Here is a 17,169-nt window from a genome sequence, read left to right as displayed (position 1 = left end):
GGGGGGGGGGGGGGGGGGGGAGAAAAGAAAAAGAAGTTACGGCATTTTCTCATGTTTTCTACACAAAGGAATTTCGTTCTGCTCGGTAGTGAAAACCACTTTTTGATGCCGGCCGGCGACGAACAAGCACGCACGCGATGGAACGCATTCTCGCTCATCCTCCGGAACTCTCCCGCACATTCTCGCTCTCCCTCTCACGCACAAAGTAGATGATATTACTCGCCGAGCTGCCGCTCGGCGGCGGCTGCTGCTCGTTGCGACGAGATATAAAAATGAAATTGTGCATTTGATGACGCTGTAGTAGTGCAACGCGGCGAGTGCGCGCGAGTGCATCTCTGTACCGAAATTGAAGCGCACCGCGCGGAAACCGCTTCGCCTAGGCGTCGTCTAGGATATGGCCGATGTGTATCCTGGGCAAAGCAAATATTGAGTCGCGCGTGTTGTGCCCCGCTGTAATTAACGCGTTAAGAGGAGATAATGTAAATTTAATAGAAACAGAATTGTGGATTCTATCACTCTCGCTCTGTCGACGTTTGGCAAGTTGTGATGTACCGCACAGCAGTGTAACGGTAGTATAGTAGTAGTAGAACCGGGCGAACGCTGTCGACGGACGGATCTATCGCGTCAGGTAGACTTTCCAACTCCGTTGTCGCGCTTAATTAAACTATAAATTAAAGCACGACCGTGGTGTTTCTTATGTGGTTGCTAATAGTTCCTCGTGAAGTGAGTATCAACTTCACCCGTCGATATTATATCTCCCAGTGCGGGCGGAACGGGGTGAGCGTGAATGCATATTAATAAATCGAAGTAATTTGCCCCGCTAAGCAAATTGAGCTATCCCGAATAACACAAGCAAGGTGTGCGAAATCATTTAATGGATACCGGAGGCGAAATTAACCCGAAAATTCTGAAACGCTACCGAGACCATTACGTTTGCTGTTCGCCGGAACGAAGTTAAATTTTCTAATCGTTTCTGCGGAGTTACGGTCCGCTTGTAACATTCGGATTAACCCGGCAAATTAACTCGACGTACTTTCTTCGCATCTTCCTCTTTCCTCGGATTTGCGTATCGGAGAGACGTACAGAAGAAATGTAGAATATTTTTTTTAAAGATATAAACATTCATAAATCATTCGATCATTCGATTGACATCTGGCTTCAGATGTCGTTATCTGATCCTACGCTATCTGAAGTATCTTCCTGAAGGTTTGTCCAAGATATCATATGATCTACGACTGCCGATGTTATACGTGGACCTTCTCCTTCGCCTATTTTTTCGACGACATACCGGTTGTTGCATAGGACGCGTTTGATACGGTAAAGTCTTAAATATTTCATACAGAATTTGAGTCCTGGTCCACGTTGAGTTCGTCGAATAGCGACTACATCGCCTTCGTTGTATTTAATCGGTGACTTCCGTTTCTTGTTATAACACCACCTTCTCGGTCTGTGTCTTCAGAATTGCATTTCGAGCTTCTTCTCGCAACTAGTCGCACTTCTCTTGAAAAATGATGGCTTACTTCGTTTCCAAAATTTCTCTTAGGCGCAGATCTTCTTGTAGTCTCATTTTCGTTTCGAACAGAAGGCTAAACGACGTCATTCCAGTGCCCCGGGTAGATACATGATTTAAATACTGCTGTGCACGTGCGACAAATTTATGCCATTGCATCGGCTGTGATGATGATAGTTTGGTTAGCAGCAGGATCAACGTTCGATTTATTCGTTCGATTTGTCCATTTCCTCTTGGTGTCCTTGTGGTAATCAAAACGTGTTCTTCATCCGTGCAATATGACTTAAAATCGTGAGACGTGAATGCCGAACCTTGGTCAGAGATCAACCGTCTAGGGTTTCCAGAAACAGCTGATTGTTTCATCAAATGGTTAAGAACTTCCGCTGTACCGATACTTTTCGTCGGATATGAATTGTGAACTTGATAAAAGCGTCCACTACTGCGAATATATTTCTTCTGAGTGGATGGCATTTGATGCCAGATGATCTATATAATAGGTATTTAGTAGTACTTCCTTTTCGATCGGATATAGAAATCGCTCTTATTTGCCAGCCTTCTTCATTGTCATGATACGTGGAAGATAATTTCGAATTATGTTCTCGACCTTCGTATGCATATTCTGAAACCAATAATCAGATTTTAAGAGCTGTTCTGTCTTCGTAGAAGCAAAATGACGACATTCATGGACTTATCGGATTATCGAGGTTTGCATCAATTTCGGTATGACGATCGGAGTCGTCAATTTCCTTATATACCAGTACGTTAATAATCATATAGCCAGTTGCGCGGTTTTCGTCTACTTGCTTGTTAAAGCGTTAGATTTCTTCGTCTGTTAATTGGTTCTCGTCGTTAACGGACGAAGTTTCACCCGTATACTATCCTCGCATTTTTCTATTAGCATAGTTATAGATAACGAGTGTCGGCTTAAAGCGTCTATGTGCCACATACTGTGTGTCTCGCTGCTTCCAGAGTGATGTATAATCGAATATCGAAATTCTTTTAGGAAAAATGCTTATCGCGCCATCTGTGCACAGATGTCTTTTTTTTCATAATCTGGGTGAACGCCTTGCAGTCTGTTCCTATGGTAAACGGGATACCGATTAGATACTCTAAATTTCTTTAATGCTCTTACAACGGCTAGCCTTTTGAGTCTATAGCTGTCATATTTCGCTTCGGAAAGCGTAGTCTTACTACTTGCGTAATATACCGGATGAAACATACGATCTTTGCTATTGCGCTGTACCAAACTCTACCAAATCCCGAAGCCGACGCGTCAGTGTGCAGTTCTGTTTCTGTGTTGGACAATACAAACGCAAGTCAGGCTTTTGCTCAAAGCTAACTTCAGTTGCCCGAACGCCTGCTCCTGTTCTCTCTCAAATTTAAATTCTAATCCGTTTCGTAATAACTCCATTAACAGCCATGAGCGAATATCGAGGTATAAATTTTCGAAAATATCCTGTTTGACCCAAAAAACTGTGCACACAACATATGTTCGTCGGCTTTGGAAAATGCTTTACACCATCAGTTTTTTCGTTTGACGGTGTGCTATTTCCGTTTTCTATTACATGTCCTAAATAACACACTTTTGATTTTAGCAATTGACATTTCTTTCAGTTAACTGACAATACCTATTTATTCGCTGTTTCTAGTACTAACTTAAGTCGCGATAGTCCGTCTTGTAGATTTACCGAAGGTACAATCAAGTCGTCCATATAGATCGTGACAATTTTTGCTGCGGTTAATTCTCGAAAAACAGTGCTAATATATTTTTGAAAATACGCCGGGGATGTACACAGGCGAAATGGCATCTTCAAAAATTTGTAGTGTCCATTCGAGATAACAAAAGCAGTATATTTATGACTTGATTTTTCAACGTGGAAAAATTCATTCTCGAGATCCAGGATGCTGTATACCGAGGCGCCTTGTAAAAAATCTAATTGATCTTCGACCAGCGGTAGCGGATATCGGATCTTAACTATTTTTTCATTTAGTCTTCGATAATCTACGCATAATCTCGCCGTTTTTTTTCTTTACTAAAACTATTGGGCTTGCATAACAGAATACGACGGTTGTATAACGCCTTAATTGACCCACAGGCGAATTTGTAAGTCTACACACGTCTTTTCTGCTACGAATAACCTACGTGCATTAAAGGTAACTGGAACGTCACTTTTTACAACTATGGACATTTTAACACCAGCCCTTTTTCTTTCCTAGGTTCGTATTCTTTCACCAGACATGCTACTTCCTCTTTATTTTCATCTGAAATGTGTGAGAGATCTATAATGCCATCGTTTTGCACTACGTCGATTTTATAAACTGCAGCCACTTTCACGGGATCGTCTACAATTTTCGAGATATTTATAACACTCTTTCTCATACGAACTTCAACGCTATTCAAACAATCGGTTTCTATAAGCATGCCACGCGGTATTGACGCGGTATTCCGTCATTAACAATGTATACTACAATGTCATAAATTTTTATATCGGTACAGATTTTTTCACGCACGTCGCCCAGTGTCATATTTTCTCCTGAACCCGCCCCTCGAAATTGTATCTTGCGATTCCCCAGACTTGGCGATCCGATCTGTTTCTTGCACATTCTCGCTAAGATCGCTGCCTTAATCTATCACAGCGCTCAATTTAAACGTCACGCATCGCGTCCTTATTTTCCGTATTCAAAGACGATTTCTTTCTACTCTCGCTCACTTTCGTATATGATTTCGTTTTACCGCATAGTTCTATGTATATATCGAACTTATCTTTCAGTTCCCGAATATTTTTAGCACCATATAACACAGCCTTCCGATATTCTTTGTCATCAATGCCGTCGATGATATCCTTCGCTGGATGATCGCCTTCGTTTCGACGTCTGCTCGAACTGCTATCTCCATCATCTTATAACAATACTCATGGTGAGATTCGTCGGCCTTCTTTCGTTCTCACATGCACCGCACGATTGTCTACCTTCGGTGCAAACTCTACCTTCAAGGCGACTTTCATGGCTTTCCACGTTTTTCCATAGTTATCCAACTTCACAAATAAACGAGCGAAACCTCATAGCAACCTCTTCGTGTAAATAGTTTTCTGGATCGCGTTCCACTCGCATAACTTTGCCATGTTCTCAATTTCCTGGATTCTACAGCTTCACATTTTTACCGTCATCACCTCTAAAAACATCAATCGACTCTTCAATTACATCTTTGAAAGTCGGCACAAATTTCGGACGGTTACGTATTTAGTTCGCTCCGTCGTCAACATCGCCAGCTTCGTCTCGTTCGTCTTCACTCTCGTCGCTGGATCCGTCGTTTTCTTCTTCATGTTGGTCCTCCAGAACTAGAACCGCCTTCAATCGTATTACGAGATCGGCTTTGTTGCCCGTCACTTTTAGTTTACGTCTTCTAAGCTCTTTTTTCAGCTGAGCCACCGTCATTTCGTCGACTCATGTGTCGCCTGCGTCGTTATTTCGCCGTTCGTCACCGTCAGACATGTTGTCTTCCTACTCTCTTCCGATCTTTCCGGTCTCGATTTCTCGGATCCCGGCTGAGTCCCCAAGTTGTAATGTGTGTCTAAAGTGGGATAGGAAAGGTTCCAAAAGAACTCTGACTCGAATCATAGTTCCGAGGAAAAATCAAGGAAAAAGAGCGTTTAATTGTGGTTATCCTACACATTTTCTTCTGCTCACGCACTGTATCTCGTCTGCCTTTTTCTCGTTGCTCGCGCGTACTTGTTTTGTCCGACTTTCGCCAAAACTTACCGAGCATGTCACTACTATTACTACGACGCCACGGTGTTCCCGCGTCCTAACCCCCTTACAGGGACGAACGTAGGATATAAAAGAGAACTTAATACCTAATTAATTTTACATATATTGTTATATATAATTCTTAAATATAAATTTTGACTTCAGTATAAATGTATCTTATAATCGCGTAATATAACTCGAGTAAATTATACTATTAGTAGAGAAAAAAAATGATATCATGGCTCTTATTTTTATTTTTTACAATAAATATGAAAAATAACCTTTATAAAAATAACTCTAGAATAAAGTAAATTATAAAATATGGAAAGGAAAATACGGAAAAATTATAAAATATGGAAATGCTAACAATAAGCATTAATTATAAATAGTGGTTCAAACGAGACCGAAATTTGTTTAATACATTTTTATTAACCACGATTGCTTGTCAAATTTGTTTGTATATTTATAACTAGCGCTTGTTCTTATAAGCCTATCTAGTCTATATCTTAATTGGTACAATAACTTTGTTAATAATCAGTATTTTAAATTAAAAACGACGATTACATTCGTCAAAGTGTTATCTAGTTGATTCTAGACTCAAAGTTATAAAATATAGACTCAAAGTTACAATATTGATTATTTAGGATGTTATTTATAAAAGTATGGCAACACTGCAATAGGTCAAAGAGGAACAAGAGTGGTAATGTGGCCCCCCACTAAAATAGATTGAGAAACTTGATTTTGTATAACAGAACACAACGTTTTGTTACACACACACACACACATATATATATATATATATATATATTGAAAATAAACTTTCTCTTAGAAAGAACAATGAATATAATATTGAATTTTTAATGTAGATATCGATTTACTTGTCAGAAAGTAGGTACAATCTGTCAGAAGGACAGTTTCTATAAAACGAATAGACTTAAAAAAATTGAATTTAAATCATTAACTTATCGAATAATTAGTTCAATATGAAAACCTCAAAAAAGAGGCTGTATTAAATTGATTTTAGTGGGGGTCTCCGTTAGCAAAAGCTATTATTTAACTCTGCATTTGAAATGTGTATTATTTAACTCTGCAATTTGAAATGTATATAGCAGAATAAAATGTTAAATAACGAATAAAACACTCAAATATACATATATTTGTGTGGTTATGTCGCTTAAGTTAAAAGGAATGAGGAAATATGTATATTTAAATACTAAAATATATTTTGAAAAAGTTTTGAAATGCTCAAAAATAAAACTACGTTATAGTAAATATTGGCTATTATATGTTGGCATATTACTCTACTGCGTAATGGTACTGGCGAGTTACTAAATAAATAATTCCATAAATAATCATTAGAATACATCTAATAGCAGAGATATTAAGAGAAGTCATTATACCTACAAGGGCGATATTACGATTTTCTCCTCTATACTATATTGTTCAACAAAAATTTTTTGCGTATATATACGATCGTGGACGACTAAAGAAAGAAAAAAAGATAAAAATTCCAGCGTCGAACAAGTTGATTTCACTTGGGTGATTTGACGTTCCACCTATATTTGAAAGTCGATATAACATTAATTCAATCTTATGTCTTTCCGCTGATCTGTAAAACGGACCATAAGCGGCGAAACCGAGAATGACACATCGTGGTTGTGCTTCGGGAATACGCACGCACGCACGCACGCACGCACACAATCTCGCATCAACGGCCTATTGAAACGCGCTGCTACAGCGGCGAGGCACGCATATTTTCCCCGGCCCTAAAACCACCCCCTCGGCTCTAATCGAAACGCAGTGCGTGCGTACGTGCGTGACGTCTCCGCGCCGACGGTCGCAAACAGCCGACCGTACCTGGCCGGCCGGAATGTGGCGTAACGCGCAATTAGACATACCTAGGACGTCCACGCATCCCAGCTGGTTCAACATCGGCTTCGTGTTGAGTTGGCACATATAACAGCCACGGTCGGCCTCCTTCAGTGACCGAATGTGCAGCTGCCAGGTGGCTTCCTCCTCCTCCCGTGACTGTGTCTGATTCTTCGTCTTGGCGTTCTCCAGGGTGACGAAGAATCGGGGCGAATGGGTAACCCGGCGCTCGCCCATCGACAATATCGTCTGATCCTCGGCGCGCAGCCATCCCACCTGCAGAGCAGTGACAAATGCGTCGGAAATTCTCTCTTCTTCTTGCTCGCTCGCTCGCTCGCTCACTCGTTCACGGTAACTACGTGGCTGGCCGCACCGCGTCAACCATTCCCGCCCGGCTTGACTCGCGTCGGTTGAACGGGGTGAGCGATTGAACACGCGAGTTCGCCGTTTTATTCTCACTCGAGGGATCACGAGGATGGTATTTTCTTTCCTTTTGTATTGGCTCAAAATCTCGCCGAAAAAGAGAAAGAGGGAAAGTGCAACCGGGCGAGAAATTTCGTAAACCGTATCTCGATAACAATATGCGATTATTATCGCACCACGGATCGAGCGGATAAATGTGGGATGAAAGGGAAGGAGGGAGGAATATGTTCTGTGGGTGCTACCGCATCAACGTGTCAATGACGAAATCGCGCTGATCAATTTGAGGTTGATTCCGCCTTTAAATACACGCGGGACAACCGGCGTATAACGAGCGCGCGGAACACGGTGTACCGCGTCCCGTGAGAATTAATCGGAAACATCTCTCTCGTCTATTGACTCGCGTAAATTCGCCACGGATCTTGCGAAACTCATTTTTCTTTTCTTTTTATCGTGAAATAACAGAAAGCGCCTTCCGCTACGTCGCAGGACCGAAATGTTGTTTCGCTCGGAACTAACGTTCTGTGGCAGAATATTATTTTTACTTAACCCGTCAGTTCCCAAATGAATTGAAACCACAATATTATCTGACATGATAGAATATTCTTACTTACAGATTCCGATTCAATTATGAAGAACTATTTTTGTTTTCCAAATCACAAAATCATGCAGACCTATGTAATTAGCTAAATAGTGTTCCGTATCTGTGTTGATTTTGTCCCTTTCTAAAAACGCATGTTAAGTCGATACTCGAAATGATCGAAATCATTGTTATCGTTTTTCCGTGATGTTGATTGACTGATTGTGTGTTGTAACTTGTTTCATTTCTCGCACACTTGTCAATTATCACATGAAATCTGACAGATCAGTTTGCAGTTAATCGACGTAATTTCTCTCGGACTCAAGTAAGAAAAGTATAAAAATAAAATAATCCTTCTATAAATTTAATAAATATATCGACACCAACAACTGTGCTTAGCTCTTACTGACTTTTCTATGTTTTTCAGTGGTTTTATACAGGGTGTCCCAAACTAATCTCGGTTCCCGTGGTGTGCAAGTAGAACAGATGGAACTGAGTAGAAAAATACCATTTTGCAAAATTCGCAATAGTTTAGTAATAGCAAGGAATTAATTATTTTGTCTGAACTAATGAGCACACGAGCAAAAGTAGACTAGACTCTATATAATGAAAAGTGGCTTCCTTCTGAAAATCTCCTAGTAACGATGAGTATCAACTGATAGCGAGAAGCGTGTTTCTTTTCGGTGCATAACCCTGTGTCGCATACCACTGCTGCTTGCTGTGTTTCCCCGCTTTTAGAAATCAGTTGATGCTCACCGTTGTTAGAAGATTTTCAAAAGTAAGTCATTTTCTTTATGCAACGTCCGATTTGCCCTTTTCCATGCATTCATTAGTTCAGACAAAATAATTAATTATTCACTAACTATTGCAAATTTTGCAAAATGGTACATGACTTTTCTGCTCAATTTCACCTGTTCTACTTGCACACCAGGGGAACCGAGATTAATTTAGGACACCCATATCTCGAGAGCCTAATACAATTTAATAAGAATAAAATAAGTTATATTATCTAAATAATTAAATACTATTAAAAAATATATCATTCAATGGCATGCGGTTGTACTAATTAATTTACTTTGAATTATCGTGACATTACTATTGCAAAAATTGCACATAATTGTGACAATATATTAAAGTTATTTTATGACTCGACATGTTATATAGTCGAATGAATTGCCTTCGGCGAATTCTTTAGACAATTTTTTAAGTGAAGTTTCTTCTAAAATGTCTGAATACATTGACCAAATTTTTTGTAAATATTGCTGTTCCATTACTGTCTCGAAATCTCGATCTCGATGCTTCGACTTATGGTTATCATTGCGTAAATTGAGTTTTGACAGTAAGAGATATCAGATTCTAGTCGATGTATTTTAGTACGGTGTTTATTTAGATATATAGTTAGACTATTTACACGAACTGGGATTATTCTCCTTGTAAGGGGCCATTCAACAATTGCGTCATATCATAAGAGAAGAAAGAAAAGGGGAAGTCTATTGGCTTGCGTAACGGTATCTATGATGGCAGAGAGAAAAGAAAGGGATAAAAGTCGTGGAACGTCATATTAGATAGCATAATTAATAAATATGGATGCACGTAGTTACTCACTTTGTTTGCATTGAAATACTTGATTATACTTGATGGAAATTTTTGATATGATTTTGTGTTAAATAATTAAAATGTTAATTTTTTAATATTTATTTTTTCAAAAATAATTTTTTATTAATCAAAATTATAAAATAAAACAATTAATTGGATATTATATGTCTAAAAATTATTCGTATTTTATAAAAAGATAATAGCGTACAGTCCAATAATGCTAATAATTATTATTCACAGTATAGTTACAAGTTATTTTTTTTATTCTATGCGTCGGCGGGGCGGGGAGTAATTCAACATGTCGCATAACATTGGAAGAGAACGAACATTTTGTAACAAAATTATGACGAAGGGGAGAGAGAAAGGGAGGGAGTAAAAGTACCCAAATTTCTTCTGCTAGTACCATACCTGTGTCCAGGCATAAGATGATCTCTCTCTCACATGCTTATGGTGCGCGTGCTGGTTATATATAAGCATATGAGACCTACAGTTTAATGCTGGTTTCGAACAGTAACTTTTTTTTACAGAGGTTATACTAGGCAAGCTACTACTCTTCTCCCCGGTGGTTTACCATTACCGAGAGGAGACACGAGCATAAATATTTTAGCTTCTACCGAGCCCTAGGATCGAACTCAGGACCGTTAGCATAGTAGACCAGTGTGCTGTCTATCATGCCACACTTGTGCTTAAATTTAATGTGATGTAATTGTTGAATAAACCCTTAGTAGTAATTAACCAAATATAGCATATACACTATCTGTGTTGGTCTAATAATGTAAAAAAGAAAAACGAAAAAAGAGAAGGAGGAGAGAAAAGAAGAAGAAACAAGCGCAATGATCTCGACGAACATTGCGTTCGTTGTAGCGGCGGGTTTGATCCACCTTATAATTTGGCAACGGCGAAGGATCGATATCCCGGGCTATTAATTCGGGATAGTTCAGTGTAACGCATAATGATAGCTAGCGCCGGCGCACGGAGATTAACACCAGATCTTTTACTCGTGGTGGATCCCCGCCGCGGATTTGACGAAGCGTCCAGCACGAATGAGAGAGGCGCTGAACAATATTATATCGCCCACACGCGCTATCGTCGAGTGCGCACCCACGCGCGCGCGCGCGCATACATGCATGCGTGCGCACGTATGCATGCGTGCGTATGTACGGCAGTAATTGCTTTTAGGCAAGTACGCTCATTGTGCCATGGCTTGCAACGGACCGAGCCGAGTCGACGCGCGGTCGGTGGCGGCAGCAGTGCAGGAATCGGCCCGACGAAAGGTTCAATTTAACGTCGTATCTCGCCGCTACTCTCACTTAACCTCCGCGCGCGCGCCAGCCTTCACTGCGTTATCTATAACGATGCACTTGGTAATTAATCTCAAGTGACTGTCGTGCGACCTACATAACCGTCTCCGGGCATACGCGCGCGCGGCTACATGCCGCGGCGGGACCGCCGATGTGTCACCCATATACCACCTGGCTGACCGACACGCATGTACCTCGGCCCGCAACCTCAGCCTGAACTGAGACGGAGAGTTGTTCAGCGAATCGCTGAAAACGAGGGTAATTGGCTTTGAGGGCACACACTGCGTCCGACCGATACGCGTTGACGCAGGTTGACACTCGACCATGCGCGGTTATAGCAGCACGTCGGCCCTCGATCTGCGCGGAAAGTAACGAGATTTCATGTTCTCCTTCCGGGAGTAAACTCCCTCACGCTTCTCCCGAGAAAGAAAACGCCGGTGTTCAAGCCTGCGTTTAAAAAGTATTCGACGCACCGAGCAAAAATGGCGTAGTGTACGGCGAGTCTAAAAATTCTAACGCGCGCATAGCGATCTTCCTGCGCGAAATTATGTTGGTTTGAGGTAGAATTTCAGATCCTCTCGTTCTTGTAAAAATATAAAAGGATAAAACGAGCGATAGAGAGGAGAGAAACAGCAGCCGGATTTACATTAAGTACCTTTGCGAAGCGCCTTTTGTTTCCCAAAACGCGGAAATATATGATTAAAATATGATGGCCCCGAGCTGAGAGATTGAAGGAGAAATAAATTTCGGAATTAAATTCGCTCCGCGAAATTTGAAAACGAACCGAGAAAAAGCATGTGGAGATACTTTTGAGATCTTTTGTTAAAAAAATGATCACGCTATTCTGAATTTTCCTTTGTGCAGCGACGCTGTTTGTGATCCACGGTAATGGGGAAGCGGCGAACCGTGCACCGCATAGCTTAATCGAATCGATGTATAAGTAGTCCAATATAAATCGGAGTTTTCGGTAAAGGCGACCATTTGCGCGAAAAACGAGGCACTCGTGCCTCCAGCCATTGAGAAAAAGCGAAGAGGATGAATGAGAGAGCCAAAGAAAGAAAGAGATAGCGGGAGAGAGAGAGAGAGAGGTAGGAAAGGGAAGAGATAACGGCAGTCGCCGTTTGAATCCTTTCGTTATCGAGATACAATCGACAACGCTTTAAGTACATTGTCACGAAGGAACAACAGTTTGTCCTGCATGAAAGGAGAGAAGGGGCACTATTGGCGCCGACTGCGGGGTCATTCTCATCTCCACGGAGAAGATAACGATTCCTTCGATGCTATTCCGGAATAATGCAGTCTTTCCCACCAGGAACGGCGTGCTTATCGCGTAAAAAGCTCCCAAGGTCTCAAATGGCGACTTAGTTCAGCATTTTGCATGGTCACGATTCTGAAAACCGCCGGCTAACCTCATTGTAGGTAATCTACGATTGGAAAGGAAAATTAATGAAACATAAACGTAACATTTCTATTTCGCTGCACGTTCGGGATAAAACTCGCGCTTTTACTTTTATCTTGTCCATAATTGTAGCTCAAAGCTATTTCCCCCGTCTCGCCACCGCTCTCCGTCTCATTGTGTGTATTTTTAAGACTTCTTCTTTTCTGAAAACTCGACGATTTTCGCGGACTTGCGATATTGCATTACGTATTGCTGAAAAATGAAGGATTATGTCGTGATATCTCCGGTATATTATATCGAATCCGTATCCACGCATAAGATTGAAAATGGCGCATCGATAACTCGCTACTCTTCAATATTTCAAATTCTTTCAACGGATAGAATTTCAGAAATCTATAAAAGAGACTCTTTTTCGTTTGAATATCGTTTGAAATAAACTTTGAACATTCAGTTTTTCAAAGTTTAATTAAAAGGGCGTTTGTATATTATGTTATACTTGATTGGCGTACTCTCAATCGGAAAGATCGCATTGGTCCATGTTCATATTAAGACGCTTTCACGGATGCTCATTAGGGGTGATCTTTTGTATCAAAGAGACTCTGATATTAATTAAGTTGTTAGGGATCGATGTACAAATCGTCTTCTTTTACACAAAGCGCCACGTTGCTAAAAGCGTTCTTTAATTAAATATGAAGGAACTGATAGGAATATTTAAATACAATTTACTGCTGATGTACTTAAAAATGCACAGAGCGAAGGCGCTTCGGGATTACAGGTAAAGACTCGACCGAGGAAACTAATAGGACTAGTCAAATCGAACGGACAAGGTCAAGCAGAGAACTCCGTAAATTAATCGCTCGGGAAACTCGTCGGCTCTTTATTTCGCAAGTAACATTCAACAACTGCAACATACTGCGGGACGACGGATATCTCAATGAGTTCAGAATACCAGCAACTTATAAGTGACCTAGACATATATTAATCTAGTTTTACGTAACATGATTACGGAATGTAACGGGACTCTCGGCGGCAGGTGCCGCCGACTACATTTTGCCAACCCATCGAATTTCACGCAAATATAAATTGAGATTCACTTTAGATAATGATAGATAATCGAGTAGCCGATCGTTTGATCGAATCATCATTATCGATAACGATTGCGCACAGTGAGAATGCGTGCGGAAGTGTATTTAATAAGATTAACCGGAATATTTGGAGGTGATTCGGGATCGACTTGGATCCTTTGAGCAAGATAACCGATCACCTGGCTGGTACTTGTACGTCACCAATCAGTTATATTGCCGCTGCGCTATTCTTTCCTTTCATCACACAGAGAGTTCGAGAGTTACCTCTCTCGAGCGAACAGTTATTGTGTTTCTTAACTTAATAACTAAAATACTATTTCTCTAGTTATTCTCTTGTTGTGTGTCCATATGTACGTGCGTCCGCTCTCGCTCGCTACTTCCACTACTTTCGTCTCCTGTGCGCTTTTACCCAGGAATTTTCCGCGGGTTCGTTGCAAGAAAAAACGCCACAACAGAAGAAATACGAACAAGAGAGAAGGAGAGGGAGGGAGCGAGCGGACGAGCGAAAGAGAAGAAAGGAAAGAGAAAGATAGAAAGGGAACGAAAGGGAGTGAAGGGAGAAAAGCGCACAACGAGAGCTTCGGCTGATAAATTAAAAACGAGTTCTATACTTTCCGGATGGAACTACTCGACCGCCATTTCCACTGCTAGCCTTTGTAAGAGCATTAGCACCTTGAATCTAGGGCTTACGCTCCTTCGTCGTCGGAGTATAAATCTTCTCCGCGAATTGTCCGTGACAGATCCGGCGGCTAACGGAGCGACGTGTGCAGGCTCCTCCTGAACCACTCGTCATCCAAACGAGGCGCAAAGTATTTTACCCGAGAAAGCGCGTCCGGACAGGTTCGATAGCTGACACACATTACCCGCGCAGTTACGAAATTCCCCAGTGGGTACGACCACGGCGGCGGTCTCTCGGAGTACCCCTCTGGTGTAATATTTCGAGAGACCCCGGCCCACGAATCTACGTTAGCGCTAAGAGATTGCTCCCCACACCCCTTTACCCACCCGCATAGCGTCCTCGTCGCCCCTTTTCCTCTTCCTCTCTCCATTGTAATCATGGAAACAATCATTCTTCTCTCTCCCTAGCTCCTCTTCATAGCCCCGGCTGCGCTCTCTCCGCCCTTCGCTCTCTACCTTCCTCTTTCTCCTTCTCCTCCTTCTCCGCATTTCGTCCTCTCTCTCTCTCTCTCTCTTTCTTTCCCTACCTCCCTCCGGCCTGCGAACGGGGCGGACAATCCCTTCGTCGTGCCGTTCAGTCTTTCTCGTTCTCCATTCTGCCACTTCCGTCTCTGTTCTCCTTCCTACACCTCTGTGTGTAGCTGTTCGTCTCTGTCGCTCTCCCTCCGCATAGCGGATTTCAGTATAATGTCTCGTTCCCTCGTTGCGTCGATAGGAAGCGCAACGTGTTTGTGGCGCGGAGTGCTTCGGTGCGGTGTGCTGATGGCAATAGACGGCGGTGGTGGTAGTGGCGGCACCAGTAGTGTTAGTGAGTGTGCCGATGGTAGTGGTGGTGATGATGTTGCTGCCGTCGCCGTCGTCGTTACCGTCGGTGCTGCTGATGGTGGTGGTGGTGGTGCTGCTGATAGTAGCGGCAGCGGCGGGCTACCCTTTCGCTCGCCTCCGCAGCAATCACCGATTTGTCTGAATAAGCCCCGGGCAAGTATATGCTCATGCTTACCCTGGGGAAACACCACTCCGGCCAACTCGCATCCCTCTCTTTCTCTCTCACTTGGTGGTCCTGCTAGCCCGCGTTCTCCTCGCCGCACCAACAATCTGCCGCTGCCTGCCTGACGAACACAACCTTCCCGTCCTGTTTTCGGCATCCTCGGGAATGCTCTCGTTCATCGATGCTTGATAGGTATGTCGACGAGAATCGTTCAGGACGGTGCAGAGACCGCGGCAGGGGAACGAAGGATAGTGGAAAAGGAAAGACGTCGAAGTTGCCCGTGTATTGTCGACGATGAAGTTAGTATTACAGGAGGGGGAGGAACGAGTGAAACGAAAAGACATCCCGCGGGCGCAATGGGTTCTTACCGACGGGATCCTCACAAACGAAACGATAATTATATAATTATATATAATTCTTCTTTTTGAAGGAAATGGGGAAGGAGATGTCGAGTAAAACTATTTATTCCACGTGTGTGATTCGCGTGGACGTGCGCTATGCGAATCCGAGTAGGAAATAACTACTGGTAAGATACTGGCTCAATACTGATTTTTAGTAAATAGTACTAAATGCTAATATTGGTTTGATATTGGTATACTATATCAAGGTGGAATATTAAGGTGATAACGGTGGAAAAGATAATACTGTGACCGTACCGATTTCCAATATTGCAAAAGTATTGAAAAATTGAAAATTCGACTCCCAATACTGGAACAGTACCGATTTATACACTGAAAAAAAAATATAGTAGATTCAAACAAATTTTATTTGAACTAAAAAAGTGATATTTTTTAATTCGGTTAAAGAAATTATTTATTCCAATCTATTAATAAACGTTTTAAAATAATGAAAGAATAATGTAATAATAAATATTATATTTTTTTAATGTAAAAAAATGTGTGCTTCATTTGAAATAAATATTATGTTTCAAATGATCTATTATATAATAAAAAGAAATATTTGTTAATATCAAAGAAATGTTCTAATATCAAATAAATATTTTCTAATATCACAGAAATATTTTCTAATATGAAAGAAATGTTTTCTAATATCAAAGAAATATTTTTTAATAACAAAAATATTTTCTTAATTAGCACCTAATTTTTTAAATCAATGTTCCTATTTATTATTAATTTATTATAAATGTTCCTATTTATAATTAGCATTTATTATAAATGTTCCTATTTATTTATGTTACATTTTTGTTTTTTTTCTTTGTGTGGAAGTGAATACAAATGGGACCTTAATTGCTCAGTTTAATTTAAATTGCACTTGAAAAATTTACTACTTACTACTGCTGAGATTCGAACTTGAGACCTCTGGTTCTTGAATCGTTCACTTTACCTACTTTCACTTACCTATTGTACCATTTTGACTGACGGACGTTTTGTATTATATACATAAGGTATATCCATGTATAGAAACGAACAAATGATTTCTTTAGATGAAAACATCCTTTTAAATGTAAAAAGTATATTTAGAAAAATATTTATTTGTTTTAGAAGTAAGCAAAATATAAATAAATAATTTTGTAAATCTAAATAAATTGTTTTTTAACAGTAAAAGGAACTTTTTATTTAAAATAAAAAGATTTTGTATAAATATCAGGAAATAACTTTTTTTTATTTATAAAATAACTTGTTTATATTTACTTACTTTTAAATAAAGCAAATGTTTATTTAAATTCTTATTCTTACATTTAAAGAAAACCTTTTTTTCTTGTAAAGAAATCCTTTACTTTTGCTTCTACAATGATATTTTAAATCAAAGAAATTATATTTTTAAACTAGAAACTCATGATTTTACAAATCATTTTACGCATTTAAGAAAATAATATTCTACATTTATGAATTTCCTTTTTAACCCTTTCGATACATTTGACGAGTGAGACTCGTCATCTGCTTATTTGGGCATAAAATGTATTACTTTTACATATTAATCCATATAGCGACAAATTAAATCCGTCCCATGGGCATAAAAATCTTAAAATAATTCA

At 40.5% G+C, this 17,169-nt stretch overlaps 1 protein-coding gene across 1 annotated transcript in view; it reads right to left on the bottom strand.

The window, feature by feature from the left end:
• Positions 1–17,169, bottom strand: part of LOC106749430 (lachesin-like) — an 85,790-nt gene that overhangs the window by 13,790 nt on the left and 54,831 nt on the right. The window contains exon 4 of the mRNA XM_014628859.1: positions 7,156–7,402. Coding sequence (XP_014484345.1) covers positions 7,156–7,402 — 247 coding nt within the window. The remainder of the gene's footprint in view (positions 1–7,155; positions 7,403–17,169) is intronic.

This window comes from Dinoponera quadriceps, unplaced genomic scaffold (genome assembly GCF_001313825.1).
Source record: "Dinoponera quadriceps isolate SergipeBrazil2010 unplaced genomic scaffold, ASM131382v1 scaffold3736, whole genome shotgun sequence".
NCBI classification, from domain to species: Eukaryota; Metazoa; Arthropoda; class Insecta; order Hymenoptera; family Formicidae; genus Dinoponera; species Dinoponera quadriceps.
This window is presented reverse-complemented; position numbering and strand designations above follow the sequence as displayed.